This window comes from Anomaloglossus baeobatrachus, chromosome 5 (assembly GCF_048569485.1).
Source record: "Anomaloglossus baeobatrachus isolate aAnoBae1 chromosome 5, aAnoBae1.hap1, whole genome shotgun sequence".
Classification (NCBI taxonomy): Eukaryota; Metazoa; Chordata; class Amphibia; order Anura; family Aromobatidae; genus Anomaloglossus; species Anomaloglossus baeobatrachus.
Genome location: NC_134357.1, coordinates 397,904,043 through 397,923,747, shown reverse-complemented (window position 1 = coordinate 397,923,747; position 19,705 = coordinate 397,904,043). Strand labels below are relative to the sequence as shown.

General features: G+C 42.2%; 1 protein-coding gene across 1 annotated transcript; it reads left to right on the top strand.

Annotated features, from left to right (window-relative positions):
- The first annotated feature begins 12,459 nt into the window (after positions 1-12,459).
- Positions 12,460-15,627, top strand: LOC142311605 (keratin, type I cytoskeletal 12-like). The gene is made up of 8 exons (XM_075350165.1): positions 12,460-12,989; positions 13,131-13,213; positions 13,301-13,457; positions 13,609-13,767; positions 13,859-13,984; positions 14,247-14,464; positions 15,045-15,076; positions 15,331-15,627. Exons 1-8 carry the CDS (start codon positions 12,507-12,509, stop codon positions 15,426-15,428), a joined length of 1,356 nt encoding a protein of 451 aa, XP_075206280.1. The 5' UTR covers positions 12,460-12,506; the 3' UTR covers positions 15,429-15,627.
- The last annotated feature ends 4,078 nt before the right edge of the window (positions 15,628-19,705 follow it).

Below are 19,705 nucleotides of genomic sequence, written 5' to 3'. Positions count from 1 at the left end.
GGCTGCTCAGATCCGGATCAGCGGTGGCTCGAGGGGTGTCCGGACCCGGGGATTGTGCGGCCACTCAAATGAAGGGGGTATTTACAGGGGATTGTGTTAAATTTCGTGATACCACCCATGGTATGTGGTAATGTGGCGTACCACCGCTGCAGTTGGGAGTACCCAGGTGCGATTGAATGGGGCAGCCAGGTGTTAGAACCCTCCACGGGTAGGGGGATGCCCCGGTACTCGGTGATGGGTGTTTGGGGAGTGCCGTTGGGTGCGAAGGGGGTCACTTTCGTACTCACTCCTCCTGTAAGCTGACACTGACAACTGGATAAACCAAAGTTCTGGATACCGCTGCCGCTGAGGGGAGCTAGTTCGGGTCCCGTCCCCAGTGGTGCTGCCTGGTGATCCGTGACTTTCCTCCTGGCACTAAGTTTACTTCTTTGTTGGTCCCAGTAGTATGGAACTAGTCGGCTCCCACTCCCCACTATGGCTAAGTGTGGGAGCTTGCTCTCAGGGATCACCACTCCCCTCTATGGCTAAGTGTGGGAGCTTGCTCTCCGGGATCACGCTTGGGATTTTCTGGACCATTTTAGTGGAAAGTCCTATCCCCCTCGTTGTGCTAGTGACCAGATTTTGGAGTGGGTGGAGAGCGGATCTCGAAGGCTCCGTTCTCGTCGGGTAAATTGTCAGGTTGCCTGAAGCTACTCCCTGACCTAGGGTCCACATACCCCATCGTGCCCTGGTCCCAGCCTGGTGATTGTGCAAGGCCACAACTGTCCTCCTCGACAGTTCCATTCCCCTTGCAACGATCCCCTGCGACCGGGGGTCACAAGGGATCGTGGCCCAGACCACCGTCTGATACTTAGATGGCTTCCAAGGAGCCCGGCTCCTGACCTCCTCTCTCCTTCACCTCCAACATTTCACTTTCGACTGACTCTCCTGACACTCCTGACCAAGTGAGCGACCCTATTCCCCTCAGGCCGTCCACTGGTGTGTCTGGTGGGTGTGGAGCAGAGGGTACCTAAGATTTTAACTAGCTGTTGTAGGCAACACCATGTAGTTGGGGACCTATAACCAAGAAGGATGTGGATATTGCACGGAAGGGCAGATTGTACAATACCCTGTGACGACCTGATAGTCCAGGGGCGTCACATTTGCACCACTTGTTGGGTTCTGTGGGGGGCCCAGCGGTGGGAATCCCAGAGATTATATATTTCTCATCTATTCACAGAATAAGTGATAAACCTATAATCATTGAGTGTCCAAACACTAAGGGCTCCAAATGTTGTGTGTGATTGAAGCAGTACGTAAGCTATTGTGACTGACTATCTGTGTCGGACCCATAGGAGAGAATGAAGTTGTGGTCATCCACAGCACTATTCCTTCACAGAAGGGACTTCAAACCCCCTGTTGGGATCTATAGGGGGTCCAGTGGTGGGAACCCCAGTGGTTATACATTTCTCATCTATCCTGTGGATGTAAGGTGTTTGGAGGTTTACAATAAGGTGCTGCGGTCCCAGTGCGGGATACACCCAGTCTGCTGACACTGGAGGCTTTTCTTGGGTGCTCTCTATTTTCATGTAATAACAAGGCGCAAGAATGTGAAAGATAAACAACGCAGCGCTACTAAAATATAATTAAGTCTAAGAGGCTTTTAATCACAGTATGCCTTCAGCTTTCTAATTATAATACTCACTGGATGTGTTGAAAATGTCACAATTTCTGGGCCGTGGCCAAATAATTCAAGGTAGTCAAAGATTGTGGAAGAACAAAAAAAAATGAGTCTGCTTTTCTACCCAGTTTTGTCCATGTCTCTACTACTGCAGTTACCAATTATAGTGTGAATCAAGACTAATTTATCTAGCCTGACATCTTCCCAGTCTTATGGAGGCAGCACTGAATAAGTAACTTTTAGTGAATTTGGCACATTCTTCAGCTTCCGTGCATCATAATCTGAACAACTTTTGTGCATAAATGATGGTGAATTTATCTGCGTGCTCAGCCACATCCCTCCCCACCAGCTAAGTTGTCCGGGACTGGAGTAAAAACGCCAAAAGTCATGAGTTAAACAAAAAAAAATTGTAAAAAGCTGGAGGGAAAAGAGCGCAATAGGGTCTTACCCAGTAACAAGGAATAAAAATAATAGGGGAATGTGCTCACCTTATTGGGTTGTGTATCACACAACCAGAAGTAAAGCCTGTAACCAGCTGCTGCAGAGTCAACATGCTGAAGAAGCCAAAGATCACTCAGGAACACTAACTGTAGAACCGTTACTGCGCTGATGGAGATACAACACACATCCAGGAGAGGTAAAATATGAGGTGGTTTAATTCAACGCATTTCGAAGTGTAACCCACTTGTTCATTAGGAAATCCACCAGTATGACCTTTGAATTAAACCACCTTGTATTTTACCTCTCCTGGATGTGTGTAGCATCTCCAGCAAGCGCAGTAACGGTTCCACATATACAGTGTTCCCAAAACAAAAAAATTGTGGCATTTCAAGCAATATTGCGCCATAAAACTGTGAAAGAATCATAGAATCATAGAATGGTAGAGTTGGAAGGGACTTCAAGGGCCATCGGGTCCAACCCCCTGCGCGTGCAGGCTTTCCTAAATCATCCCAGCTATATGTTTATCCAGCTTCTGTTTGAGGATTTTCATTGATGGAGACCTCACTACCTCGCGTGGTAGCCTGTTCCACTCTCTGACTGCTCTCACTACCTCGCGTGGTAGCCTGCTCCACTCTTTGACTGCCCTCACTACCTCTCGTGGTAGCCTGTTCCACTCTCTAACTGCCCTCGCTACCTCCCGTGGTAGCCTGGTCCACTCCCTGACTGCCCTCACTGTCAGAAAGTTTTTCCTAATGTCTAATCTGAATCTCCTTACTTTTGATTTTATCCCATGGCTTCTTGTATTTCCTTGCACTGTGACTACCTTTCAGATATTTGTAGACCTCTATTAGATATGGTGTCTGAAACACTATCAAACATTCCACTGGAAGTGGCTCATGTCCTTAATCAGGATCCCCTTATCGATAGAATCTAACATTTAATTTGAAGGTCCTAAAGTGGAGCTAATGCTATCATCATAATATGATCTATTATTTAAATCAGGTTTTTGAGTTACATGTCTATTTAAAAAAAAAAAATTCATATCACAATTTTTATCTAAAAGCAAAATCAGTAATATTGGAATTTTCTTATCATCAGAGGCAGAATTACAATCATAGGTCACACAAAAAACATAACACAGGATCCACCAATCACAATAGGCGGTGTAACACTTGATCCTGCTCCCCTAAAATTCACAATGACTTTTGCACATGTTCATTAGATGCTTCAGTAAGAAGAAATAAAGTCAGGGTCTGACCATTATGACTAATGTGCGTGTGAATTTTCTGAAACTAAGGGTGGCTTTACACGCTGCGACATCGCTAACCGATGCTAGCGATGGCGAGCGTGATAGCACCCGCCCCTATCGTTATGCCGATATGTGAAGATCGCTGCCGTAGCGAACATTATCGCTACGGCAGCGTCACATGTACTTACCTGCTCGGCGACGTCGCTGTGACCAGCGAACCGCCTCCTTTCTAATTCGGAAAGAAAAAGTCCAGCGCAGTCCTCAAGTTGCAATTAAAACATTTTTTTCTTTTATTTGATAAATCCGTTAAAAATAAGTGGTGTACAGAGCGGTCAGCTAGAAGAGTATAGGGAACATAGAGAGGAACCCCACAGAACTACGCGTTTCGACACATAGTCTTAATCATGTTCATGTTGAGAACATGATTAAGACTATGTGTCGAAACGCATAGTTCTGTGGGGTTCCTCTCTATGTCCCCTATACTCTTCTAGCTGACCGCTCTGTACACCACTTATTTTTAACGGATTTATCAAATAAAAGAAAAAAAATTTTAATTGCAACTTGAGGACTGCGCTGGACTTTTTCTTTCCGAATATGAGACTGGCAGCCTAGCCTTCCGAGCGCGGATCCACATATACAGCGGATTACAGCAACTCGGTGAGCTAATTTTCTCATTTATTTGCCTCCTTTCTAAGGGGGCGGTTTGCTCGGCGTCACAGCGACGTCACTAAGCGGCCGCCCAATCAAAGCGGAGGGGCGGAGATGAGCGGGATGAACATCCCGCCCACCTCCTTCCTTCCTCATTGCTGGCGTGTGGCAGGTGAGGAGAGATTCCTTGTTCCGGCGTCACATGTAGCGATGTGTGCTGCCGCAGGGACGAGGATCAACTTCGCCCAAGCGACAGCAGCGATAATTGGGAGAGGACCCCCATGTCAACGAGGAGCGATTTTGGACATTTTTGCAACGATCCAAAATCTCTCCTAGGAGTCACAAACAACAAGATCGCTACAGCGGCCGGATGTGCGTCACAAAATCCGTGACCCCAACGAGATCGCTGTAGCGATCTCGTAGCGTGTAAAGCCCGCTTTAGGTAGAATCTAAAAAAGATCCAGTGGCCTGTCAGGATATTGCAAGATTTCTCAACATTGTGCTATGAAAAAAAAATGTCAAAAATAATACATTTTAACACAGAAACCTGATTTAAACAATAGGTAATTTTGTGATGATAGCTGCCCTTTAAGACTCCCATAAGTCTTAAATTAAAGTTGGTTAATCCCGACGATTTTCTCTTATGTATTTTAGAGCCTGATGACTCTTTATCAACAAATGATGAATGTGAAAGAACGGTGGACAAATAGGGTTTTACCTGTGACATGATGTGGGTAAGACTGAGGGAATTTGCTCACCTGGAAGGGTTGTGTATAATACAACCACTAGAAGACATAAATGGCTGTTGCAGACCCTGGAATGCACATGGCTGATAGAGAATGATAGGGTTAAAATTTGCACTGCCATGGAATGAAGGGTGAAAGACAAGTCGTAAAAGGTGATTTTATTCAATGTGTTTTGGACTGGAAACTCCTTCATCAGGAAATCATTATATGGTGATAATCCTGATGAAGGCATTTTCTGTCCAAAATGTGTTGAATAAAATCAGTTTTTAGGACTTGCCTATCACTCTTCATTCCACAATAGCGTGGATTTTAACCCAATCATCCACTGTCAGCCATCAACAAATGATGTTATAGGAGAGAATGACGGAGTAGCGTAAATCTGAACACCCAAACCTTACGTTTTCAGGGAAGATAATCCACTAAAAGAGGTCTCAGGGAACAGGTTACTTCCCTTCCCCAATTGAAAACACATGCAGGATGGTCCTAGCGTTTCACCAATAACTATCTTATGTGTATGGGAACGTTTGAAAAAACTAAAAATTACATTAACGAAAAAAAAACTATCTGCATTTACATTTGGCTTAGGACCATGTTTCAAGCAGATTAGTGTAATTAGTAAAAAATTTTGGGCAAACTTGCCATTAAAGTGCTCAATTTTCAGTGGAAACAAATTATTATTCATTGCTCTATTAAATAATTGCCTGTCTATGGACATGACAGGTCCTTCAGATTGAGCCACACTTTTTGTAACAATTCTTTACTAAGTTAGAGAGGTAATGATCCTTTAAAGAAGTTGCCTTGGCTAATGAAATTGGTGACTATCCAGATCGGATCTGAACTTCAGTTCTTAGAAGCAGCCAGGACACAGTTCAGCTCTGTTGACTACCTACGTAGTGCCCCTGAGCCACTCAGGGCACTACAAGGAACTGTATCCTCTCGGGGATGCAGGACCTACCCTGTGAGACCTGGAGTACCATGCCGATACCACCAAAGCACAACCAAAATCCTAGTTTTCCACTCCACAGCGGGCATAGAGGGTTAACCAAAAAAGGGGATGGTTGCCATGGAAGGTACAAGTCCCGGGGTCGGTCAAGAAGAGTGAGACACACAGAGAAGTGTGCGGATGTGCCGGAGCTGGGTCCGTGCAGCGGTGAACCCGGGGGCACAGGAGAGAAGTCACCATGGCAGGTACGGACAAGTACCGCTTCGACCGGAGCAAGCACGGGGTACAGGGCCCTAGATCAGGCACCAGTTCTACATGGCTTGATAAATACCTGCCCGGTGAGGAGACCTTCATGGAGTTCACCGAACCAAATAATCCGGGGGCATCAGCAGTAAACTAGGATTGGGGTTCAGACACTTACCTCCCCACAGGGTCTGCACTGCCCGCTGTACAGAGAAGACGACTGTAACCCCCAAAAGGGACAGTCGGGCCCCAAACGATCCACGCTACGGGGACCCAATCAACAGAGAGTACCGGGGACAGAGCAACCTGGGTCACTACATTGGCACTGATACTCCTTGGGACCTGAACCAGCAATCCCTGTGTCCGAGTGAGTAGAGACTGTTTAATACAACCTTGTGTGGTCTCCGTTATTGCCCTGTCACATCTCCCACGCATGGCCCTACCTGCGGAGAGACTAACACCATTGCTGCAATCACCACCAGCTCTGGGAGTACCCACATTCAGCAGCGGCGGTTCTCCACCTTTAACCAAAACCTGCAGGTGGCGTCACATGAACATTAACTCTTATCTCCCCTGTAAATACTCCCCTTTTAAAAAAGTAGCCCCAGGGCACGGACTGGGCAACGGCGACCAGAGTGACATTCCCATTTGCAACCGCTTTGGACTGAGTACCCCTTTCCCTGGGCGCGACACCTACATCTGGCTGGAGCTGATATTAGATGATCATTAGGTTGTCAGGTATTGGTCACTCAACAATCTGATATACTATCATTATCCTGAACAACCACCATTATTAACAGAAGAGTAATTAATGCCACATTTACTCTGGCCAACTGTGGGCATCTAAAAAACTGCTATTTAGTCACATGCCAGTCGATCAGCACTTATAATAATAATTTGTATTTATATAGCATGACCATATTCCGCAGCACTTTACAATTCAGAGATGACATACAGTACAGACCAAAAGTTTGGACACACCTAATTCAAAGAGTTTTCTTTATTTTCATGACTCTGAAAATTGTAGATTCACATTGAAGGCATCAAAACTATGAATTAACACATGTGGAATGAAAATCAGTGTGAAAAAGTGTAAAAACAACTGAAAATATGTCTTATATTCTAGGTTCTTCAAAGTAACCACCTTTGGCTTTGATTACTACTTTGCACACCCTTGGCATTCTCTTGATGATCTTCAAGAGGTAGTCATCGGATATGGTTTTCACTTCACAGCTGTTCCCTGTCAGGTTTAATAAGTGGGATTTCTTGCTTTATAAATGGGGTTGGGACTATTAGTTGTGTTGTGCAGAAATCTGGTGGATACACAGCTGATAGTCCTACTGAATAGACTGTTAGCTGCTTTCTTCTTGCCATAATACAAATTCTAAGTAAAGAGAAACGAGTGGCAATCATTACTTTAAGAAATAACTGTCAGTCAGTATGAAAAATTGGGAAAACTTTGAACGTGTCCCCAAGTGCAGTGGCAAAAACCATCAAAAAATTATCCGAGTCACCAGCCTCAGAAATCCAAGATTAACAGCAGCTCAGATTAGAAACCAGGTCAATGCCACACAGAGTTCTAGCAGCAGAAACATTTCTAGAACAACTGTTAAGAGGAGACTTTGTGCACAAGGCCTTCATGGTAAAATAACTGCTTGGAAACCACTCCTATATACAGGCAACAAGCAGAAGAGACTTGTTTGGGCTAAAGAACACAAGGAATGGACATTAGAGCAGTGGAAATCTGTGCTTTGGTCTGATGAGTCCAAATTTGAGATATTTGGATCCAACCAACATGTCTTTGTGCGACGCAGAAAAGGTGAGCAGATCGACTCTACATGCCTGGTTCCCACCGTGAAGCATGGAGGAGGAGGTGTGATAGTGTGGGGGTGCTTTGCTGGTGACACTGTTGGGGATTTATTCAGAATTGAAGGCATACTGAACCAGCATGGCTACCACAGCATCTTGCAGCGGCATGCTATTCCATCCGGTTTGCGTTTAGTTGGACCATCATTTATTTTTCAACAGGACAATGACCCCAAACACACCTCCAGACTGTGTAAAGGCTATTTGACTTGGAAGGAGAGTGATGGGGTTCTATGCCAGATGACCTGGCCCCCACAGTCACCAGACCTGAACCCAATCGAGATGGTTTGGGGTGAGCTGGACCGCAGAGTGAAGGCAAAAGGGCCAACAAGTGCTAAGCATCTCTGGGAACTCCTTCAAGACTGTTGGAAGACCATTTCCGGTGACTACCTCTTAAGGCTCATCAAGAGAATGCCAAGAGTGTGCAAAGCAGTAATCAAAGCAAAAGTTGGCTACTTTGAAGAACCTTGAATATAAGACATATTTTCAGTTGTTTCACACTTTTTTGTTAAGTATTTCATTCCAAATGTGTTAATTCACAGTTTTGATGCCTTCAAATCTACAATTTTCAGTCATGAAAATAAAGAAAATAAAGAAAACTCTTTGAATGAGAAGGTGTGTCCAAACGTTTGGTCTGTACTGTATATAGACAATATCACACATTACAGAGCAACAAAGTTCAACAGATACCAAGAGGGGTGAGGGCCCTGCTCACAAGCTTACAATCTATTAGGAAATAGGGGAAGCACAAAAGGTAAAAATAACGTGATTTTAGCGTAAGGCCATCAGTATGATAAACAGGAGCATTCAGATAACGCTGCATCAATCAGTCAACAACCAGCATCTGTACAAATACAGATACAAAGAGGTACCACGTACATGGAAGAGAGAACAGGGGATAGTTAGTTAAATGAGAATGGTGAGGCGATAGACCAGTCTAAAGAAATGTGGTTTAAGGGTCTGCATGAAACTGTAGATACTGGGAATTAATTGGATTGTCCCAGGTATCGCATTCCAGAAAATTGGTGCAGCTTGTAAGAAGTCTTGGAGACGGGAGTTGAATTATAAAGGGCATTAATAGTAGGTCATTAGCGAAACAGAGAGGATGGGTGGTAGACAGTGATGATGGAGGAGAAGTAGGAGATCTTTGTGTGTAACAGTGATAAGTTGATATTGTATTCTGTAGCGAATAGGCAACTAGTGCAAAGACTGACATATGGTGGTTGCATCAGTGTAGTGAGTGGATAGAAATATGCTCCTAACTGCTGCATTAAGATATGATAGACTGGATCGAGAGTTTGGTGAGAGGAAGACCGATCACTTAAGTCGCAGTAGTCCAGACGAGAATGAATCTGAGCAACAGTAAGAGTTTTTGCAAAGTGAAAGGTGAGAATAGGTTGATTTCTTGAAATGTTTTTGAGGTACAGCTGACATGAGAGAGTAAGCGATGAGCTATAGGATGTGAAGAAGAGATCTGAGTCAAATATAACCCCAAGACAGCAGGCGTGCTGCTGGGGAGTAATGGTAGAGCCACATAGCGAAATAGATGTTGTTTAATAGCCTGCTTAGATCAGATCAGTGTGTACGCACAGAATATTATTGTTCTTGGCAAAATATTTGTTTATACATGACCCTGGAATTATAGATACTGGAATTTCCCTGGAGACATCCCACCCCAAGGATCCCTCTTTATCTAAACAATAATGACTCTGACACCATCTTTTGGATCATTTTGACCATAGCAGCCATTCTATTAACAAATACATAACAGAAAAATACACCGAAAACTAGGTAAAGTCCTTGAAGCTACAAAAACAGGGTGTTATAGCTTTTAATTGGAAGAGACCTGCGGTGCCCACTATCTCTGAGGTCATAGAGACTACTTCTCTTCACAACAACTTCGAGAAGTATTTTGCTACCATTAACAATGCCTTTGCCTCCTATTACCGAAGATGGGATCACTGGAATAGTTTTATACAAGGTATTACATAAATAAATATTTATAACTACTTAAAAACCTTTTTATAATATGAATCCTTTTATTCAAACCTTCAGTCATGCTTTCTTGACAATATGCTTATATTCCTAGAATGGAAGCCTATTAACATGGTTGAGATTTGTTTACGTTTATTGTTCTTCCTTTTACCCACTCCCTCTTCACCTTGTTTTTCCTTGCCTTCACCCAACTCCCCTTTTTCATCCCCAATAAAGTAATTGTTTACCCCCCCCCCTCCCCTCTCCTTTCTCTTTTCCTATACCTATCCCCCCCAGATGAAAAGTTTTATTCATACAATAGATCCCCACATGTATTTAAATAATGGTATGCTACGCATGATAATATCTTGATTGTGTGGATTTGATATGTTATTTTGTTAACCTTATTTTAATAAAAATATATGAAAACAAAAACATGGTGAGTCATATAACCAAACCGTAAACCAAGTTGCTCTTAGCCGTTACCCACTCCGGCTCAGGAGCACCAAAACACAAAGTGTTATTTTTCACCATTAAGCAACACACATGGGGACCCGACAATCTCAGCCAGGCTCCCCCCAAAAAGCACCAGGTAAGCGACCATTCCTTGCCAATTAGGGGATGCATACCCGGATGGATCCACCAGACCAATTTAATCAACTTCAAGGACCCACAAAAAAACTGCCCAAAGCCACTACGACCTGATAAAATCCTCCCACCCCTGACAACGCCCTCGTAAAGACATTTTTTCTCTAGAGAGGGTGGGCGGGACTATTGCGCTGTCCCAAAAGTGCGGGAATGGTGACGACTCCATCCTCACCTCGTTCTTTTAAAATGTTTTAGGGGGTCAACTCCTCCCCACCAAAAGAGATTCTCTCCTCCCCTCCAATGCGGGTTATGCTGGCCTCAGCCCATGGCCCTAGGGGGTAGTGCTACAGCCAGTCTGGACAATAATATTTAAGCATGCGTTTTTCTCTTTCGTCAGGTGATTAGAGAGGCCGATAATGGGGAAATCAGAGTTCATAGGTGGAGGTCCAACTCTCAGCACCTCCGTAATCAGGTACTTAAAAGGGCTCCAGCATTACTGATGTGTCTCCTACACTGTTTACTAGCACGCACGTGCTTAAATAGTCAGAAATGCACTGGGAATTAAAGGATTCCATTAACCCCATCACATCCAATGACGTACCTATACGACATTGGTTGTCTATGGCCTGTTAAGCAGACATGAGCAGCTAACACCCCCTATTAACCAGTCAGATGTCACTCTCAAATGCTGACACTGCAATCTAACATGCTCTGATGGGGATCTTGCCATTGGTGCTCCCGTGACGCTAAAAACTCAAATCACCCCCTTTTTTGCCCCATTAAAAATGAAACAATAAAAAAGGCACATATTTGGTATAGTTAAGTTCAGAAATTAACAATCTATCAAAATGTAAAATCAATTACTATGAAACAATAATATATATCATATAATATAATATAGATAATATAATACAAACTGCCAGAATTACTGTTTTTTGATTGTCGCAACACTGCATTAAAATGCAATCAAAACATTGAATCTACCCAAAAATGCTATAATTAAAATGTCAGCGAAATGCGCAAAAAATAAGCTGTCACTGAGCCCAAGATCCCAAAAAACGAGAACGCTACGAGTCTCGGAAAATGTGGACAAAAGCGATATTTTTTTTTTTTTACAAACTATTAATTTCTTTTCACCACTTAGATAAAACTAAATGTATACATGTTTGGTATCTTTGAATTAGTTCTGACCTGAGGAATCAAAATGTAAGGTTAGTTTTACCATATACAGGGTAAATAAAAAGCCCAGAAAACCATTGTGGAATTGCATTTTTTTTGCTATTTCACACCACTTGGAATTTTTTCCCGTTTTCCATTATACAGTAATATGTGGTAGAATGAATGGTGTTCAAAAGTACAACTCATCTGCAAAAAAACAAGACCTCATATGGCTATATTGCCGGAAAATAAAAAACGTTATGGCTCTTAGAAGGGTAAGGAAAAAGGAAGGAAACAATTTGGCTAAACCTAGTATAGGCTGTATGATACAAGAATCATGCAGGTCAACAAAGCAAAAAAGTCTGCAGTGCTTACTTCAGACAGTGGTCCCTTCAAACATCTGATTGACCGGGGGTGTGAAAAATGGCACTTCTCCTAATCATAGAGCATCACAATCCCAAACTTTGAAAACCCTTTAAGATCTATAAAGTTGATTCATTGCTGCATATGATGCAAATTCTCAATGACTTTCAACACAATTGTATCCAAACCCATGATCGTATACACATTAATGATCTAATGGCTGCATAATATCAAAGGAATTTGCTTAGGAAATCACGCATGTAAATTTCAGCTATAAAACAGGAATCTGTGAGAAGGGAGGGGGAAATGGCTTCAGAACATAAATTACCTGTCTAACAGATTAAAGGAAATAAAATAATACTTATCTATGCTCCACCCTTATATCATTTTATCTTAACAAGAGCCTAAAGGCATTTTACAAATTAGGCCAAGTGGACACATTAGGTATATAGTTTAATTAACATTTCATCAAGAAAGAATTAGAGCCAAAATTGGATTTAGGAGGCTGTACTAAAAGAAAACACCCAGTTATTATGATATATAAAGCCTATGTCTACTTTCGAAGTAAGCTTGCTATCTCTTTCGCATAGTTAAACCAGGAGGGCTTACTTAGCATCTATCAAGAACATGTCTTACCAAAAAAGCTCAGCATCTTCGAGAGTATCTGTTGGAGGTGGTGGATATGGGACAGCCATTTGCTCGTTTCTTGGAAACTCTGGAGGAGCATGTGGTGCAGCAGGCTATGGTGGAAGCCAAAGTGGAGGTGTTTCAGCTGGATATGGTGGGGCAGGTGCTTTTGGTGGTAGCTTAAGTGGTGGTGCCGCCTTTGGTATGAACCTGGTTAGTGCTGGGGGCTTTGGTGGTAGCTTTGGTGGAAGTGTTTCTGGTGGTTTTGGTGGAGATAACCTTCTGTCTGGTGATGAAAAGGGGACAATGCAGAATCTTAATGATCGTCTTGCTACTTATCTGAGCAAAGTGAGAGCATTAGAAGATGCCAATGCTGACCTTGAGTGCAAAATTAAGGAATGGTATGAAAAACACCAGAATGATAACAAGCTGAATCGGGACTATAGTAAATATTTCCATATAATTGAAGACCTCAAGAAGCAGGTACTGAGTCTTAGATAAAAATATATTTTACATTGCCATCTAATCTAATTATATAACAAAATGTTGGATTGGTTCACAGAAATGTTTAAAATGGGTGTTGGAGACTATCCTGCAATTTTTTTGTAACACTTATACCCATAGATTCAAGCAGCAACTGTGGACAATGCAAGAGTCGTCCTTCAGGTTGATAATGCCCGCCTGGCAGCTGATGATTTCAAGATCAAGTAAGTTTTCTATTCATTGACTTATATCTGAAGAACTTAATTTATCTTTGAATGATGCTTAAGGTGATGCTCTGAACTGTCCTGTAGGTATGAAAATGAGCTGTGCCTCCGTCAAAGTGTAGAGGCTGATATTCATGGTCTACGAAGAGTGCTAGATGACCTGAACTTGTCCAAGTGTGACCTTGAGTCACAGATTGAAAATTTGACTGAGGAACTAATTTGCCTGAAGAAGAACCATCAAGAGGTACCCAAAGTCCTAAAATTCCATTTATTGATACTTTATATTATATAAACTGTCCAATTGTTTCTTAAAATGTAATGCAAAAAAACTCTTTTTTCCAGTTGAAATACAAAATGTCTAAATTTATAGACACTCAAAATGTCAATGTTTCTAGGAGATGAAGAGTTTCCAAGGAGTAACAGGACAACTAACAGTAGAAATGAAAGCGGCTCCAGGAGTTGACCTCACTGAAATTCTAAATAATATGAGAAAAGAGTATGAAGAACTGGCAGAGAAGAATCGTAGAGATGCAGAAGCTCAATTTAATGAAGCGGTAAGCAAACTGCACCTCTTTTCCATCCATTGAAGAATTTGATGTTTTTGATACCATCTATTTATGCTTATATTATTTTGCTTTGTTTCAGTGCAAGGCCCTCAAAAAGGAGATCTCATCTGGGGTTGAGCAAATTCAGTCCAGCAACAATGAAATCACAGATCTGAAACGCTCGGTACAAGCATTGGATATTGAACTGCAAGCTGCTCTGGCTATGGTATGGATCATAAATAATCCAAGATTTAATCATGTTTATTTTCTGCCTTTCACAAGATATGTAACTACTACCCAGATTTGTTAGATCTGATTTTTGAACTAGCTCCATGATTTTAAAAACTGTATGTTCAGTCTTATTAAAATATTCGATTACTCTATGGAGCATTGCTCTAACCATGTCTTTCTCTCCAAGTAACATTGACGCAAATGAACCACAAAGGAGCATTGAAAAATTAGATAATTTGCTCACTTTTTCGCAATAGAAAAAAACACTTGAAAACTCGTTAGCTGAGACAGAGGGCAACTACTGTGTACAACTTGGGAAGATCCAAGAGAAGATTAGCACCTTAGAGCTACAGCTGTGTGAAGTTAGAACTGACATAGAAAGGCAAGGCTTGGAATACGATCAACTCCTTGACATCAAAACCAGACTAGAGAAAGAAATTGAGACCTATCGTTGCTTATTGGATGGTGAATCCAGGTAAGAAGAGTTTATTATTGGGAACTTTCATGGTAGGTTTGGTGGAGGAGTTGTGTATGGGTTTGGTGGAGAGAACCTCATTTAACTTAACATACAGTGAAACTTTTTTCAGACCACCATAAAGAAGACAATGCTTTACTAGGTTGTTTTTGACAGACCTTGATTGCCTTTTATTCTACTTTCCTTTTTCTTTCTTTTCTTTTTTTCTCTCTCCTCTTTCTTGCTTTCTTTTTTCATTTCTCTCTTTTTTCCTTTTCTTTCTTTCCTTCCTTCTTTCTTTCTTTAATTATTTCTTAATTTCAACGTTTCTTGCTTTTATTTCCTTTATTTCCTTCTTTTTTTCTTTTCTTCTTTCATTTTTTTCTATTTATTTTTTCTTTCATTTTTTTCTTTATTTCATTTTTGTTTATTTCTTATTTCATTTCTTTTGCTTTCTTTTTATCCTTTATTTCTTTTTCTTTCCTTCTCCTACTTTCTTTCTTACTCCCATCATTTCAAAGAGGTTTCACTGTATTGCATTGAACGACTATCAAAGATTTTATACAATTTTTAAAGTTGCTTGTTTTTTATCTTGTTTTAGCAAAATCCCGATTTCACCTCAAGTTTCAAGAGGTAAGAAAATGATATTACACCTATACTCTACATTGCAATAACAATATTTCAGAGCAGCATTCACAGTTTCTGACTTATACATTCAACAAGCTTGTCTCCAAGCATATCTCTGCCACTCAGCTGGTCGCCTGTAATGCAGCAGGAGAGTTTAAGACTGTGGTCAATATTATGCTATGTTTTTTATAATCTTCTATGTACATATTATCCTCTTTGGTATTTTTTTTTTATATTAGTTTTGTATTTTCTTTCTTTAGAGTCAGTCAAGAGTCGAAAGATTAAAACAATTGTTGAGGAACTCGTTAATGGAAGAGTGGTATCTCATCAAGTAAATGAAACGGAAGAGAAAATCTGATCACTTCCATCAAACCTAAAATTCACACCAAAGCTGCTGCCTTCTTAACATTTTCTGATGTCCAAATAAGGCCCACATTTTAATTCTATGCTGTTTTTCCTGCTGTGTGTTGTATTTTACACTTCAAGAGGTGTTTTTATCCTATATATTGTACCGCTAAATATAACGTCCTTTGAATAAAGCTAACTTTTGATGCAGAGTTTGTGAAAGTATACATGGATTCATTTTATGACGTATAAAAACCTCACATGGTTCGGATTATAATTAGCTGGAAAGCTATACATTACATTTTTGGGGAGAAAGTACACAAATATATGATATTATGGAGAATGACTGATGACCATGGCCATATAGTACTCCATAGTGCAATTCTGTAGGGATTTTCTGTGCTGTTATGTGGTACTTCATATGGTACTGTGCTATTGAGACAGTCTCTCTGAAATCTATACAGTAAGACAGAGGGACACTATACTTCTATGAGTACCCTATTGTGGGTTTATATAACTCTAAGGCTATGTGCACACACAGGGCATTTGCTGCAGAAATTGTCTGCATCAAATCTGCACCTTCTGGCAGAAAAACGCATAAAAAATGCATGTGTTTTTGGTGCGTTTTGTGCCATGTGTTTTCCATGAAGTCAATTGGTGGAAGGGTTAAAAAACACAGGCAAAAACGCCCCAACAATTATCATGCTGCAGTTTATTTTCGACACCAAATCTGCAAGTCACAAATAAGCAACATGTGCATGACACTTCAGAATTTTCATTGACTTTGCTGGCATAAAGATTTGTGACAATCTGCATCAAAAAAATCACATAAAAAATGCACTGTGCTCACACAGCCTGAGACAGCCAAGCAGTACAGACAGTAGCGTAGCTACCAGGAAGCAGACGGTGCAGTCACCCGCACTCAGAGGGACCCACCCGGAGCTACGCTACCCTTAACTATATCGGCGATAAATGTCAATTGGGCACTTAAGAAGCATTGTTAAAAGGACAACCAGGGTATTATTACTTAAAGGGGCACATAGGGAGCATTATTACCTTCTAGTGGCAAAATGTGTCCACTATTTTCTAGGACACTTACATAGGGTATTTAATATTTTGTATGGGACAGTTTTACCAACTAGAAGGCACAATCGAGGCATTTTAGTAATGTGTATGCTTCCCTAGTAATATGTATACCCCACTAGATATGTGTATGCCCCCAGTAATGTGTATACCCCCTAGTAATGTGTATGACCCCCTAGTAATGTGTATGCCCCTCAGCAACATATATGACTCTCAGTAACGTGAATAATGCCCCCAGTAATGTCCATGCCCCCAGCCCCTCCTGTGATGTATATAATGAAGCCAACAGCCTCCCTGTGAGGTATATACTGTAGCCCCCAGCCTCTCTTGTGATGTATACACTTTAGCCCCCATCCCCTCCTGTGATGTATATAGCAGTCTCACTGTGCGAGGCCATGTCTGTTAAAGTAACGTCCATCAAGCAGTGTGCCCTGCACACCCACATGCAGTGCTGGATGGAGGTAAGCGGTGGAGGTCAGTGAGGCTGCTGCCAGCTTCCCCATATTAATATCTGTAATGTGTCTGTGTGTGCATGTATCATGTGTACCTATGTATGTCAGTGTATATAACTCTGTGTGTGTGTGTGTGTGTGTGTGTGTGCGTGTGTATATATACAGTATATATATATATATATATATATATATATAAAAATATATATACAGTACAGACCAAAAGTTTGGACACAACTCCTTCAAAGCGTTTTCTTTATTTTCATGACTGAAAATTGTAGATTCCTATTGAAGGCATCAAAAGTATGAATTAACACATGTGGAATGAAATACTTAACAAAAAAGTGTGAAACAACTGATGTCTTATATTCTAGGTTCTTCAAAGTATCCACTTTTTGCTTTGATTACTGCTTTACACACTCTTGGCATTCTCTTGATGAGCTTCAAGAGGTAGTCACCGGAAATGGTTTTCACTTCACAGGTGTGCTCAGGTTTAATAAGTGAGATTTCTTGCCTTATAAATGGGGTTGGGACCATCAGTTGTGTTGTACAGAAGTCTGGTGGATACACAGCTGATAGTCCTACTGAATAGACTGTTAGAATTTGTATTATGGCAAGAAAAAAGCAGCTAAGTAAAGAAAAATGAGTGGCCATCATTACTTTAAGAAATGAAAGTCAGTCAGTCCGAAAAATTGGGAAAACTTTGAAAGTGTCCCCAAGTGCAGTGGAAAAACCATCAAACGCTACAAAGAAACTGGCTCACATGAGTACTGTCCCAGGAAAGGAAGACTAAGAGTCACTTCTGCTGTTTATCCGAGTCACCAGCCTCAGAAATCGCAGGTTAACAGCAGCTCAGATTAGAGACCAGGTCAATGCCACACAGAGTTCTAGCAGCAGATACATCTCTAGAACAACTATTAAGAGGAGACTTTGTGCAGCAGGCCTTCATGGTAAAATAGCTGCTAGGAAACCACTGCTAAGGACAGGCAACAAGCAGAAAAGATTTGTTTGGGATAAAGAACACAAGGAATGGACATTAGACCAGTGGAAATCTGTGCTTTGATCTGATGAGATCTTTGGATCCAACCACCGTGTCTTTGTGCGACGCAAAAAAGGTGAACGGATGGATTTTACATGCCTGGTTCCCACCGTGAAGCATGGAGGAGGAGGTGTGATGGTGTGGGGGTGCTTTGTTGGTGACACTGTTGGGGATTTATTCAAAATTGAAGGCATACTGAACCAGCATGACTATCAAAGCATCTTGTAGCGGCACGCTATTTCATCCGGTTTGCATTTAGTTGGACCATCATTTATTTTTCAACAGGACAGTGACCCCAAACACACCTCCAGGCTGTGTAAGGCCTATTTCGGGTTTACTCACTTTTTTGGGTGTTAACTGGTTGCCCGAGGCCAGCTGGTTTCACTTCCAGGTCCCCTTCGTCCCAGTGCCAGTCTGGTTCTCTGGTACCTTCTTCCCCTGCACCTGTCTCTGGTAAGTGGGTCCCCGTGGTATGGAACACTGGGGGTCCCCGGTTTGTGGTTTGTCCACCTCTGTTCGCCTGATGGTAGCGTGAACCCTATGGGGATGGAGTCTCTGGCCCTGTCCCCGGCTCTCTCTTTGCTACTGAGTCTTTGGATTCTTTACAGTCAGCAAGGTCCTTGATGGACCACTTTGCTGTGCGGGTATTAACAGGTCGGCTTGAAGCTGTTTCCTGTCCTAGGGTCTTGTAGCCCGTCAGTGCACAGTTCCGGGAGTAATAATTAATAATAATAATTTTATTCATTTATATAGCGCTATTAATTCCACAGCGCTTTACATACATTGGAAACACTGTCCCCATTGGGGCTCACAATCTAGAGTCCCTATCTGTATGTCTTTGGAGTATGGGAGGAAAACTGGAGTACCCGGAGGAAACCCACGCAAACACGGGGAGAACATACAAACTCCTTGAAGATAGTGTCCTTGGTGGGATTTGAACCCAGGACCCCAGCGCTGCAAGACTGCAGTGCTAACCACTGAGCCACCATGCCGCCATACTCCACAACAACTACCTCTCCTGGGTACCAGGTCACCGTCAACCCGAGTCAGGGAGTCACTTCACTTCCACCTTTACACTTCCACAATCAACTCTGAACTCTCCACTGTCACTACAATTCTCCTTCTGACTACTGACTTCCTGTGTTCCTGACTACTCTCCACAGTCTGGCCTTCCCACCTGGTCAATTAGTGGACTGGAGTGGCTCCACCATCCATTGTCCCACCCTAGCTGAGTACCATTGTATGGGGGATTGTTGAGGGAAAACTGGGATTACCTGGGTTTTTGGTATTACCGGCACTGGGGTTCTGGTTCCCTAAGGGGGTAGGCCTTGCATCCTAGTGGGGTTGCAGAACCTTGTAGCACCCTGATGGCTTCAGGGGCGCTACATTTACCCTACCCAGGTCTAGCACTGGCTCTCTGCCGCTGCTGTAGTCTACGTATTTAGCCTGCATTCAACGGCGTTGCATCAACAGCACATTACCTCTGCAGCCGATCAATGTTCTTAGTGACTCATGCCATCTACTTCGCTCAAGCTTTTGAGCTCAGTGATTGGCTATGGCAGTAATTGGATCTGTCAACGTGATGTCTCTTGCTGCAACCAAAACACTAAAGAGGGATTCACATGCTGCGACATCGCTAATGAGATGTCGTTGGGGTCACGGAATACGTGACGGACATCCCGCCTCGTTAGCGACGTTGTTGCATGTGACAGCTACGAA

Coding starts and splice junctions, on each gene's coding strand:
- LOC142311605 (XM_075350165.1), top strand. CDS start 12,507: ATGTCTTACCAAAAAAGCTCAGCATCTTCGAGAGTATCTGTTGGAGGT. Junction 13,458..13,608: donor TGAAGAAGAACCATCAAGAG/GTACCCAAAGTC, acceptor CAATGTTTCTAG/GAGATGAAGAGTTTCCAAGG. Junction 15,077..15,330: donor TTCACCTCAAGTTTCAAGAG/GTAAGAAAATGA, acceptor TTCTTTCTTTAG/AGTCAGTCAAGAGTCGAAAG.